This window comes from Gracilinanus agilis, chromosome 2 (assembly GCF_016433145.1).
Source record: "Gracilinanus agilis isolate LMUSP501 chromosome 2, AgileGrace, whole genome shotgun sequence".
Taxonomy (NCBI): domain Eukaryota; kingdom Metazoa; phylum Chordata; class Mammalia; order Didelphimorphia; family Didelphidae; genus Gracilinanus; species Gracilinanus agilis.
In genome coordinates this window covers 390,792,487-390,805,917 of record NC_058131.1, presented here as the reverse complement: position 1 = coordinate 390,805,917, position 13,431 = coordinate 390,792,487, and the positions used below count along the sequence as shown (strand labels likewise).

Below are 13,431 nucleotides of genomic sequence, written 5' to 3'. Positions count from 1 at the left end.
TCATAGGAGGTTAGAGTTTGGTGGGTCCCTAGAAAGAGGCCAACTAGTCCAAAGAACCTCCTTTTATACGGAAGAGGAAACTAAGGCTCTGAGATAGGAAGTGACTTGCCCAAGGTAAAAATCTGTTTAATGGAAGAGTAAAAACTATCACTCAGATTTCCCGAGTTCAGGTGTTCTTTCTCTCGATAGCGTATAAGTAACTTCATGGTCCCCTTATAAGCGAGCCTTGGGACGAACAGCCAATCATCAGTTTTCTCCAGGAAGATTATTCCCTTCATATGTGATGGTCAGTTTTCTCAACCTTGGGCTGAAATTACTGCATCCTCTGCCCCAAACCATAAGTGCCTTGTTTAAATCCAATTCCGTATGAGCAGACTTAATCAATAAGAATGTAAAAAAGTATCACAATATAGTAGATAGGACATGGGAATTGCAGTCAGGAAAACCTGGGTTCAAATCCCACCTCAGTCATAGAGTCCCTTAACTTCTTTTGTTCTATAGTTTCCTTGTCTGTGGAATAAGAGGTTTGAACTTGATGGCCTTTAAGGTTCCTTCCAGCCCCAAATCTATGCTTCTCTAATGCTAAGTAAGCACCCATGATTTGGTCAACTTGGAGTATATGGATAGCTAAGGAGGGACACATTGGACACAGTCAGATTGTAAAACTAGACCTCAAAGCATCCAGGGAAAGGAGAGTCAAGGTACCGTGCAAAATGAGACTCAGCTTGAGAAGAATGTGAACTGGAGATGCTATCACAATACCCGAGTGGTAATGTCTAGTAGAAGAGATGAGCCTGGAGCCCAAGGAAGAGGTTGGTACTAGATATGGAGGGCTCCTGGTGCAGTGCAGAGAACACCAGTTTGGGGTAATCAGGGGTGTCTTGGTTTGGGCCTTAGCCACTTCTGGGTCAATCTACACAAGTAAGTCATTCGGCCCTTGGAGAACCCTCATTTTTTCACTGCAAAATGAAAAGCTCAAAGTGAATGATTGCTTAAGTCCCCTCCACCTCTAAAGAGTTTCCAAACCCCTTAGGCCCCTTCAATCTCTAAAATCCTAGGATCCAATGTAGATTTAGGAGTTCTCTTCGGAGAGTTAAACATTGGAGCTATGAGTCACTGAGACAGCAAGAGAAAAAGAGGGTCTGAGGACAAAGGGCACACTTGGGATGTGGGAGGAAGAAAAGATATTGTGAATAAGACTGAGGATGACCAGAAAGAGAAGTAGGAAGAACAGGACATAACGATGTCGAATGATCATAGATTTAAACTTGGAAAGGGCTAAGTGACCTTCCAACATCCTCATTTTGCAGGTAGGGTAAATGAGGCACAAGGTAGAGTGACTTTCCCAGGGTCACATAAGTACCTGAGATGGAATTTGAACCTCAGTCTTCCTGGCCTAGCACTATCTACTATGGTGTGCTACCTTCCTAAGGGCAAAGAAACCAAGGGAGGAAAAGGTTTCAGGACGGATGTGTTAAGAGATGGACAGTGTGTGGATTAGAGAAGGTAGCACTGTCTGTTCTGCTCCTGTCAGACCCAAAGTGGAACAGCATGGCTAGTTCTGGCTATCACAATTTAAGGGCATTAACAGGTCGGAAAGTGTCCAGAAGAAGATGTCCAAAATGAGTGAGGCAAGAATTGAAAACTTGTTATATGACCATCCAGGCTCAGGTCTGAATTCATAGTCATTACTCTGGACCTTCTATATAGTAGATGCTTAAGTGTTGTTGAATTAAATTAGAAACAATTGCAGGATCAAGGATAAGTTAGAGGACACCAGGCATCCGGGATAGGGACACAAGGGTCAACTTAAATCTTTAAAAGATCTATGAAAGCTAGGAAGAATCAGAGGATTCAGCCTTCTCTGGGGGGCTTCAGAAAAAAGAACTGGGACCAGGTAGTTAGTAAAGGCTACAAGGAATAGCCTGGAGCCCTCTGAAAGCCAAAGAGACCACTTATGTGCAATGAGTTTGGCCATCAATAGAGGAAGGAAAGGCTAGATCCATATTGGGTCAGAGGCTGTGCTATGACCTCACTGGTACCTTTTGATTTTGAGACTTTAGGTAAGTCTCTCGCCCACCAATTAGGATTCATTCCCAGAACAAATAGAAATAAATGACTGGAGGGGGCAGCTGGGTAGCTCAGTGGATTGAGAGCTAGGCCTAGAGACAGGAGGTCCTAGGTTCAAATCCAGCCTCAGCCACTTCCCAGCTGTGTGACCCTGGGCAAGTCACTTGACCCCCATTGCCTACTCTTACCAATCTTCCACCTATAAGTCAATACACAGAAGTTAAGGGTTTAAAATCTAAATAAATAAATAAATAAATGACTGGAGTGAATTGCTATTTTGAGCCAGCTGCTTACGTAATTAAAACAAAAAAATAAATAAAAGCTGACTTTAAAAGCAATTTCTAAGCTATTTGTTCTTTTGGTTAAAGTATGCTTTAGAGAACAGCAGCCCTAAGGAGAAATATGATCTACCTGAAGGACTTGTTGAATGTGAAGCCCTAGCTGTTCTCTCTCATCCTGGATCTCCTTTACTGTGTCTTTTTCCTCCCAACATCCCAAGACTGCCCTTTGTCCTCAGGCCCTCTTTCTCTCTTGCTATCTCAGTGACTCTCATAGCTCCAACTTTCAGCTCTCTGTAGAAAAATTTTTTTTTAATTTAAAAAATTGTCTTTAAACCCTTACCTTCCATCTTAAGAGAATACGGTGAATTAGTTCCAAGGCAGAAGAGTAGTAAGAGTAGGCAATGGGGGTTAAGTGACTTGCCCAGGGTCACATGGCTAGGAAGTATCTGAGGTCAGGTTTGAACCCAGGACCCCTCTGTCTCTAGGCCTGGCTCTCAATCCACTGAGCCACCCAATTGCCCTTCTCCTATAGAGAATCTACATAGGGCAACAGAATTTTCATGGTGGAAGGGACCCAAGAGACATGTTCAGTGAGAATGGGATTTCCCTTGGATGGAGATTGCCCTTCTGCCACCCAGCTCCCCAAACACTGGCAATCCAGCCTTACACTAGCCCCTCAAAGGGCTTTAAGGAGGGCAGGAAAGGGCCAAGATATCTCGCCAGGAGTCATTTCCCCAGTAAGTCCACAGAACATCAGAAGTGAGAAAAGATGTAGGATCACTCGTGGTGACCCAGTCATACCAAGTTCCAGAGCCCAATCTTAAAATACTAAGACCACTCACTATCTTCTTATGCTGCAGTGACTTCCCCAACAGGAATGCCTTTTCTTATTAGAGAAAATAGCTCCAGGGCACACAGGATAAAAGGAGACCCGTGGGGTACTAGGCAGAACCCTTTGGAGACAGAAGAACAAAATATTTGGATGAATCAGCTGAGCACAAATGAGTCATCTGAAGAATACTGTTTTCGCAAGTGTTCCATTCACTGCCTATTTTTGCCACGTCTCCCAGGGACCTGGGGTGGGAGAGCCCCTGCCAGGCTAGGAGGAGGCATTGTGCTCGCTGTAAGTCCAGGGCAGCCAAGACAGCCTTTCCAAAGTAAACCTGCACCACGAATGTCTGTAGCACTTTAAAGTTTACACAGTACTCTACTCACAGTTGCCTTGTGCAAATAGTACCATCCCCATTTGGCAGATGAGAAAAATTATTTGCTCAGGATCAAACTCCTAATAAGTGTGAGAACCAAGATTTGTGTGATTCCTGATAGTTTGGATTTCTTCATCTGAAAACTGCCTATTTATTTCCCTTGACCATTTCTCAATTGGGGAATGGCTTGATTTCTTGTCCATTTGACTCAATTCCTTATAAAAGAGAAACAAGATTCGAACTTGAGTCTTCAGACTGAGCCTAGGGCTCTTTCTCATTCACCTCTTAGATCCAACCCTGACAAAGGCCATAAGGATGGTCATTTTAGGGCAAGGGTTCTAAACCTCTTTTGTGTCATGGACCCTTTTGCCTGTCTAGGGAAGGCCAAGGATCTTTTCTCACAATCCTGGATTCTAAATGTATTTTAAATACATAGGATTACAAAGGAACTGGATTGTGTTGAAATAGAATTATCAAAATATTTTTCTAAAAACAGGAAGTGGGGAAGGGAAGGGAGGAAAGGTGAAAACCTGAATCCTAAAATATCAGAAAACAAATGTTAAAAATTATTTCTGGAGCAGCTGGGTGGCTCAGTGGATTGAGTGCCAGGCCAGATAAAGAAAGTCTTGGGTTTAAATCTGGCCTCAGACACTTTCTAGCTGGGTGACCCTGGGCAAGTCACTTAACCCCCCCCCCCCACATTGCCTAGCCCTTACTGCTCTTTTGCCTTGGAACCGATACACAGTATTAATTCAGAGATGGAAGGTAAGGGTTTAAAAAAAATAAGCACAGAAAAATTATTTCCACATGTAGATGAATAAATAAATATTTTTTAAAAGTTTGCAGACCCCAGGTTAAAAACCCCTGTTTATGGGCCCCCAAAATGCTTAACATTCAATATTCTGCAGATAACTCCTCAGACATTGTGTAGCTAAGTGCATTTGAGCTATCGCTCTGCTATTCTTTTAACAGTATCAGGTTTGGACGGAGGCCTGGCTATTTGGTCAGCAATCCACACGTGACATTTTCCTGGTCTGGTCATCTGTCCTGCTTTTCTCTTTCAGAGGGACACTGTCAAGGTGACAAGTCAATGTTCTGCCGGATGGAAGTCCTGTCTCGCTACTGCTCCATCCCAGGATACAACCAGCTCTGCTGTAAGTCCTGTAACCTCTACAGTAACATCACCAAAGATAACGGGACTGAGCCCACCCCTGGAAGAAACAATGACATTGAGGCACTGCTCCCTACGCTCCCAACCCCTCCAGAGGTACAGCCGTCTCTGGCGCCCCCCGCAGCGACTCCCACTAATACCACGGGTCCCAATATCACGGAAGAGGAACATCCAGACATCAATGCTGTGGATACGCCCTATAAAGTTCAAGGCCCAGACAACGAAGTCCAGCAGCCCAACCTCATCCCCCATAAAAGGACCCCATACGAAAGGACCAAGAACCAGAGGATCCAAGAGCTCATTGCTGAGAAATGGAGGAGAGAGATGCTCGGAAGGTTCTAATAAATCAGAAAGATGCCATCGGTAGCATATTTTTTCCTCTTGGAGAGATTTAACTGGCAGCATAGTAATGCCCATCCTAGAAATGAGGGAGGAGTGGTGCTATGGCAGAAATGCCCAATTCTAAAAGACTGAAAGAGAGATGGTGTCAGAGGGGCGATGACCAGGTCGGTTTCCATGATAGTGGGGAATGCAGAGTCAGAGAAACCTCCCACTTAGTTATCTGACATTCCTTCTAGCAGAGCACACAGAACCTGGGGTCACCCTTGGGAGGCTGCTATTTAAACATGGCATTCACCAACCTTTAGCAGAATGGATATGAAACCAAGAGAAAATAGAGAAGGTTCTTGGAAAGAATCCCAGGCCACAAAAATTCCACTACAAAGAGGGCAGGAGCTGCCCCTGGGCCCAATAACATTCTCTTAGTTCTTGATCTCAGGATGAGTCAGCCCCTGAAATGCCTCACCAAATTTTCTTTTCCTTTGGGTTTCACCTTGGGAGAGGTGGAGACACATTTGAGAGCCAATGATGGATCATTGGGGCCTTATGTTTAGAGAAGGAAGGGGTCTTGGAAATTATCTAGTCCAACTCTTACAATGTATAGATGATGAAACTGAGCACCATAGTGGATAAGTGACTTGTCCAAGGCCACACATCTTGGAAGCAATATAGACAAGATTTAAAGCCAAGACCTCTGACTCCAAACTAGATCATCTCTAACTGGAAACTGGGAAATTTCTTTTAAACACACACACACACACACACACACACACACACACACACACAAGTTCAAAGGTTAATGGAGGAAAAAACTTGTTCCTTCCTCATGGCAATTCCCTTACCAACCTCCCTACAGTGATGACCCCCTTCCTATTATCAGCCTCCAACCCAAACAGAGCCAACAAAGGGAGGAGAAGAGATGGAAAGACCTTTTGCCTGCTATTGCAGGCTAAGATCTCTCCATAAATCTCTGCCAAATATCCAGGACTGGTTCACTTCATGGACTGCTGATGGCAATATAGAAGCTCAAGTAGAAGAAATTACTTTTGGTGAGAGTTCCATTGGATACCCATGCTAAACAGCACTGGTCTGATTGGGGCCCTTTGGGCTAGGCAGAGGAAATAGAGCAAACAGAAGACTTTGTGCAGGATGTCCCAGAATGTTAGAGTAAAGGTCAAGAGCTTAGAGGTCAAGTCCAATGACAGTTTTTTACACATGAGGAAACAGAGGGCCATAGTGGAAGGGACTCAGCTAACTAGTGATAGTCAGGACTAAAATTCTGGTTTCCTCACTGCCATTTCAGTACATTATCCCCTATACATCACATCTTCTGCTATTTTGGGGTTTACTCTGGAACACTAAAGCAAAGGCAAATGGAGGTCCTGTATTTTGCTAGCCTTAAAAATCCTTCAAGATTTGTTTTTATAGGAGATCAAGGTATCCTAGCTTCCCTTGTCAGGGTATCCAAAGAAACTGTTCAAAAGATGCTGGGAGGAGGGTATCAGCACCACTCCAAATCTAGTATCCACCCCTAAATGAAATCCCATCAGGGTTCCCTCCATTAGAAGGGTCCTTTAGTGGTCCATAGGTATCCATAGAATAATTATTTGCCCTCCCCTTCCCCAAAGTTTGGTAATCCAGCTTTTCTGTCAATGGGGAAGAGTAAGCTTGGTGGGTCTCTATCTTTTTCTAGATTCCTTGTTGGAGATTATGACTAGACATAGAAATATAAACTAGACAGTTTACAAATCAATGGTGCTTTAGCAACAGAAAAATGTGTGCCAAGACCTTTATCTTCCAACAATGGTGAGAACTAGGAACTGCCCTTTCAGTCAAGGACATCCTTCTCACACCCAGCTTTTTGCTCAGGAGAGGCTGGGGCATTCATTTATCCTGAGTATGTGATCCATGCCTGCCCAAGGTAACCCTTGATGTCAGGTCCATTGTATTAGTTCCTGCTCCCTGTCTTCAGGTGCCCATAATGGGAGCATAACCAAAGGTGCTCTGATAGCTTCCCCTGTCTTTCAACATTCCATATAATGGTAGCTCTGGGACCCAGACCCTGTGGGTTCCCTGGAAGGGAAGACCCCAAGATTGCCATAACAGTTATAGATTAACTGAGATACTCATTTCTCTTACTGTAAAGGTAGGTGGCAAAGCTCTGGGGAGAAGAGATTGAAATTCTAAGGGTGAAAAGAAAAAAAATGGAAGCATTTCTTGGCATCAATACTAAGAGTTTATTGTTTAAATAGAAGGAAAAATATTTATAGAATGTGGCCCCTCCTAGAGAGAGACCATATTTATTCTTCCTCTTCATTGTGTGATGAAGATCAGTGAACAGTGAACCATTGAATTGATTTTACCCTGCTACAGATTCCAGATAACCCAATTTGGCATCCTTGGGAACAAGGCTCTTTTCCATTGTCCTTTAATTTTTTCATATGGAACTCACTACTGAAAAGTGGTTTCCAGACCTGTTCATATAGCTTTCAGTCACTATGGATCTTTAGGGACAGAGAGATCCTTTTCAAAGCTCCAATTTTTATTGCAGTGAGATTGTTTTTTAAATGAAACTTAATCCACCCCCAACCCTGCAGAATCATTTTCTTGCTTGACACTGAGTATTTTGAAATGAACTTAGTATCTGTACATTCTCACAGTCACTTCCAAGAAAATGAGGGACAGGGCTTGGGGTTTCCAAAGAGCCACTCTTCTTCATCCAAGAATATCACCAGTTGGAGCCAAGTCAGTTTCCTTCAGCAGAAGCTGAATCTAGCAATTGCTTCTCACTGCCTGTCTTCCTACTTTTGGCAAAAGAAATCAAAGACTATAAGACCCAGATACCTGGGGAATAATACAGAGCAAAAAGAAGTCTCTCTGGTCATGTACCACTTCCTTTGCTGCCTGTCAAAGAGAAAACAAATTCAGATTTTCAGGAGACCCCATAAGATGGCCCTTGCCATCTGGCAGGTAAAAGTATGATCCCTATTTTACTAAGGGCGCAATAACGATTTAAGTCTACTTTTACATGAGTTCTTATAGTATCTCTCTCTAGGAAGTAAGTAGTACTATTATTGTTCTCCCTATTTTACTGATGGGAGAGTGGGCCCCAGAAAGGGGACGTGGTTTGTCCAAAGTCACACAACCTCAGCAGAGTCAGGGTTCAAATCTAGATTCTCTAACACCATTTCTAGCACTCTTTATACTCTAACTCCTGTCTGAGGCCAAGGGCCAGTTAGGGCCTATTGTGAGGAACAGAGTGCAAGCTTAGGGGACACTACTAACAAAATGGGCAGCTGATCAATGCTGGACATTCCTACTAGAGAATATACTAGTAGGCTATTTTCCTACTAGCATCTCTCCCTAATTTGAGACCTTTTGCTTTGCACGTGCTCCCAAGTGTGACCATTGTGTCCTCAGTGTGACCAACGTGAGTGCTGGTCACATCCAAGAGTGCCAAAACAATAGTCAACCCATTTTCTGAGATCAGAGAAAGTAGAGAGAGACTGTGCATTTGAATGAGGGAAGATGTATTCCTTAGAAAGAGAGCAGTGAAAATGGGACAAGAAATCTAGGAATCTTGCTGACATATTAGAGATGCCTAAAGGTACTTAGCAGCCAGGAAATTACTATTTAGGGTAAAAGGAAGGGTTTCTTTAAAAGAAAAAAGAATTCTAGTGATAGGGAAGCACTTTCTATTGCATTTTTCTATTTTAAAAGTAATATTTACAGCCTTCAACTTTAAATATTTCCAAAAATAAGCTTCCCATCTCAAGTGCCATTTATTTTTGATGCCAAGAACACGGAAGTATTTGTACAATCAAAAGGCAAAAGGGATAACTTCTAGGCCCTTCACTCTCAACTCATCTGGGATCTTGTGTCCATTGTGGGAGGGTATACCAACTGAAGTGAGTTATTTGGATACCCCTGTAGTCAAAAGTAGCCTGCAAGTTTTGAGCTCTTATCTAGGTGATTACCCACAAGGATGCTGTGGAGTAGGTGTTTGCATAGTTGGGAAAGCCTCGTGGTTACAGTTTTACTCCATAAATGACATTCTAAAGCATTGGACCTTGGGAAAGATCCTCTTGAGGTGAGGCTTAGAGACCTGGTCTCTAAGAGGCCTTTTTTCTTCTTGCTGAGCACACAGCCTCCCCATAATGGACAAGACTGAACAAGCAAGCTTTGTAGGCAGTCTAAAATAAAAGTGAAGAAGCTCTGATGAACTCTGGCTTCAGATCTTGGCCTCAGAGTCCACAGGATAGCATGGGAAGGTGCTAGAGATTGGGAGGAGATGGGCCAGTACTGGGGACCAGGAAGACCGGTGTCTATAACCATTGTCTACCCCTCACAGCAGGCTGGGGGGGAGGAACCCTCTGGGAAGTCACATCCTAGTTCTTCCATGACTGTCTTGGAACTGCAGCCAAGTCATGAAGATCCCAGGCCTCAGCCCCAGAAATCCAGGAGAATCCTAGTGCAGAGTATTGATGGTGGCCGGAAAGGCTAGATTCACTCTCTGGCTAAGGACCTTAGGACCAATTGGGCACAGACTGACTCTCTCACAAGTGTTTGAGCCTCTTGACTTTGGCCTTACGTGGATCCTGTTGGCACTCCAGTTGAAAGAGTGACCACTGCCTGTCAGGGGAGGGTTTGCCTCCGGTTGGTGCCCATCTGCAGGTTAATGAGCTGAGATGGAGGTCCATTCTTCTTCCTCAACAAGATTTAGGTTTCTAGGGTCTGACAGTTTGCACATACAATACAAATGGTGCTCCCCCAATAAGGCTTGCAGGGGGTCCAGGGACTGAATCATGTCGTGCATTTATTATTTACTCACATTTGACGCACAGCCTTTGCCCATTCGGGCAGAATCCTTGTTCCGCAGGACAAGGGATTATGGTACCCATGGCTTACAGGTAACTGCCACCAATACCCATTCTCAGTAGCATAACATGTATATACAGAGTTGATCCTTTAAATTTTATAATTTATTAAAGTTCAAATGTCTTTGTTTTTGCAAACATCTGCTCGTGTTGTCTTTGAATGCACTCAGACTCATTAACCTTTGTGATTTCCCCTCCCCATCATCTCAGGCACTCCGGAATGCTATCTGACTAATGAATGGCTTTTATTAATATCAATATAGGGACTGGGGAAAGGGGTAAAGGGCAGAGGGATTTTGGGGTGCCCTCTTCTCTATTGCTATGGGGTCTGTCACTTGGGCGGGAACCTTTGGGTTCCCACTCCTAAGCGTCTCCCCCCTTGTCTCTTCTCCTTCTGTTTCTATTTCCATCCTTTTCTATAATTGTAAGTTAGACCAGAAAGGATCTCTCAGTGAGGTTGGGTAATGCAGGAAGGAGCCCAAGAGATCGCTCCCAAAATGGAGTCCAAACACTTAGCTGACTCAATGATTGAAGTCTTGATGGGTGAAAGGCGATGGGATGCCTTTGACCAGGGAATCAGAGTTTCAATGTCCAAAGAAAGATCCTCAGGACGCCCTCAGGACTGGATCTGAGCTGAGATGTTCTCCTCCTCCCTCTCTCAGTCCTCTGCTGGAAGTCCTCTCTCCTCCTTCCTCCTCTGGAGAATTACCCAGAATCCCCTCTGGTCTTAACTGTCACCAACTGTCACCAACTGTCACCAACGGCCTTCTGGCTCTTTTTATCCCATCCCCCCTCCTTACACCTTCGACACATCCCAACCCAAAGGACCTGATGGCCTTAGAAGTATGGGAACCTCAGCACCAGAGAGGCTGAGCCATGGTCAGGACTCCAGCATCATATGGAGGGGCTCTCCTCTCCTCCCATCTGGCCTAAAATATTCAGTCCTGCCCTTGAAAATTCTTGGTCCCTCATCCTTCCCTTTTTGTTTCACATGTAAATGGCTACGTCGTCCTTAAGGTACTAATAATCCAGCCAGGGAGATGCAGATCATGCCCTTCTATCCCTTACTGCGCCCAGCATTAAGTATTGTTTAAATTTCAGACTCATCTAAGAAACTCAGAGGTAATACTTTTATCAGACTTGTGAAACATTTTGCCTTGCAAGGTTTTATAGGCAGAGATATAACTAAGGCTGGGCAACTGGAACTTTGTCGTAGTGCTAAGATTTACATGTTACTTTATACACTCCTTTAGCAGTGTAGAAACTACTGAATTTAACACCTCCTTAGTAAATAAAAGGAAGTTCTCAAATGGCTATTTCACCTTTCAATTCCCAATGTCAACATCTCTACCCACAGGGGCAAGGGTTTCCAAGCCTCCTCCTCTCTCCTAGCCTTACTACATAGTGCCAGAAAATGGAGAGTCAGCAGGAGAGGAATAAATATTGTCTCCTTGGGTCTCTCTGTGGGACCTTGAATCCCAGGGTCTTTCCCACTCCACAATTGAAGTGACTGTAATTTGAGGGCAGCTATATTTATTTTTTGAACCCTTACCTTCTCTCTTAGAATCAATGCTGTGTATTGGTTCCAAGGCAGAAGAGCATTAAGGGCTAGGCAATGGGGGTGACTTTGTAAAAAGTGTCTTGCCCAGAGTCACACAGCTAGGAAGTGTCTGAGGGCAGATTTGAACCCAGGACCTCCCATCTCTAGACCTGGCTCTCAATCTACTGAGCTACCTAGCTGCTCCCTTGGGCACCTTTATGTTTCTTGCCCTATTGAGAAATTCAAACACATTAGATAAACTCAAGAAGAATATGGGCAAGAGTAACACAGGATGGGCAGTTGTGAAGAAGTTGTGAGTGGCATAGTTGAAGGGAACATACAAAATGAGTACTTGAGAGAATTATTAGATAGATGATGTGGCTACCCAAGTCATCTCTAACAATATAATACGATAGAACCAATGTCATAGAAGTCAGTAACACATTTAAGCCAGTACATTTTTCAGAAGATGGGATGGAAAAGGGTTGCAGGGAGTTGTTTCAGTTGGACTATCAGAGCTATATCCTGAGTTTATATGTCAGGGTCATTTTGGTTTTTAAAAAAAAGAAAAAAACAAAACAAAACAAAACTAGTTGTTAAGAACTTGTTTTTCCTTTTCCTCTACTCTCACCTCATCCTTCCAGTTTATAGATAACATGAATATTTTTCTAAAATATTTTAATCTTGGCTTTGATAATTCATAGTTCTTTATCATTCCCTTTTGGTTACAAGTGGAACATTTTATGAAGCTTGCTCCACAAGCCTAGATTCTAAGCTCCAATTTGGGGAAGATCATACTTTTTACCTCTCTGCTAGCTCTTTCTTAGACACCAACACAGTCTTAATTGTGAAAAATATGACATCTGTTGTCCCACTTTTATAAATGAAAAAACTGAAGCCCAAAGAGATCTCTTAAAACATCATATGCTCGCCAACCTGTGTCCTTACTCATATTGTTCCTAGAATTCCTTCCCTTCCCTTCTCTCTGTGGCTCAATTTTCATCTTCTCTTTGAACATGCTATGATTTCCTCCTCCCTAACCTGAACTCAGTATTTTGAACTCTTCTGATATAGCACATGGGGAAGTCCCTCTTACCAAGGGCCCCGAGATTGAAGAGCCACTCAAAACCATATCATTATATATCCTCCATATCTCATTTTACATATATATATATATATATATGTATATATTCTGCTCATCAGCCAGAGGGAAACACTAGTTTGAAGCAAAAGCTATTTAATCAATGAGCATAATAAAGTAAAAAGAAAAAGTCCTTCCATGTAGGCATAGCATCTGCTTTCCCACAGGTAAACCATGAGTGAAGAGGGCACATATATGGAACACACACAATCAGAAATATACATAAGAATATAAGCGTAGCAAAAACATGGCCAGGGAACCCAGGGAAGTTTGCTCCTCTTCTTCCTCAGGTCATCACCTTCTCTTCTGGGTGTATGTCTTTACTTGTCTCCACTATACATATCCACTGCTCTTGTGATTGCCAAGATAGTCTTTGCTATCCTCTGTGGAGCTTCAGTTCTTTGGAGACATCTACAAAAAGTTTCTCCCTGATAAGGACAAAATAACAGCTCTTTAGTCCTTAGCAATGAATGTGAATCATCATACAGCTGGGAAAACTGATAAAAGTCAACCAAAATACCCTAGGCTAAGGTTAAGCCTTTCTGCCCTGTTTGATGCTGTTTGGAAGTTGATGGTCTTGGATAATTATTTGACTTAAAATAAGAAAGTTTCTTACAACTTTAGTCAATCCCTTGATGAGGATCCTGTGTTCCTAAATCCCTCTTAGAAACTCTGGAAAAAAAAAAACCTACCTCAGGAAGGGTGTGTATTCTGGGGATTAAAAGCTCATTTCACTTTCAAGATCCTTCCCAGGTGGCATGCAAGTGAAGTTGAACCAGAACAAAAGCCAAGGGAAGAAGTTAAGGT

At 43.2% G+C, this 13,431-nt stretch overlaps 1 protein-coding gene across 1 annotated transcript in view; it reads left to right on the top strand.

The window, feature by feature from the left end:
- The window catches only part of ADAMTS2 (ADAM metallopeptidase with thrombospondin type 1 motif 2), a 489,415-nt gene extending 484,340 nt beyond the window's left edge, over nt 1–5,075 (top strand). Inside the window, exon 22 of the mRNA XM_044664491.1 lies at nt 4,621–5,075. Coding sequence (XP_044520426.1) covers nt 4,621–5,069 — 449 coding nt within the window. The 3' untranslated portion in view covers nt 5,070–5,075. The remainder of the gene's footprint in view (nt 1–4,620) is intronic.
- Nucleotides 5,076–13,431: the final 8,356 nt, after the last annotated feature.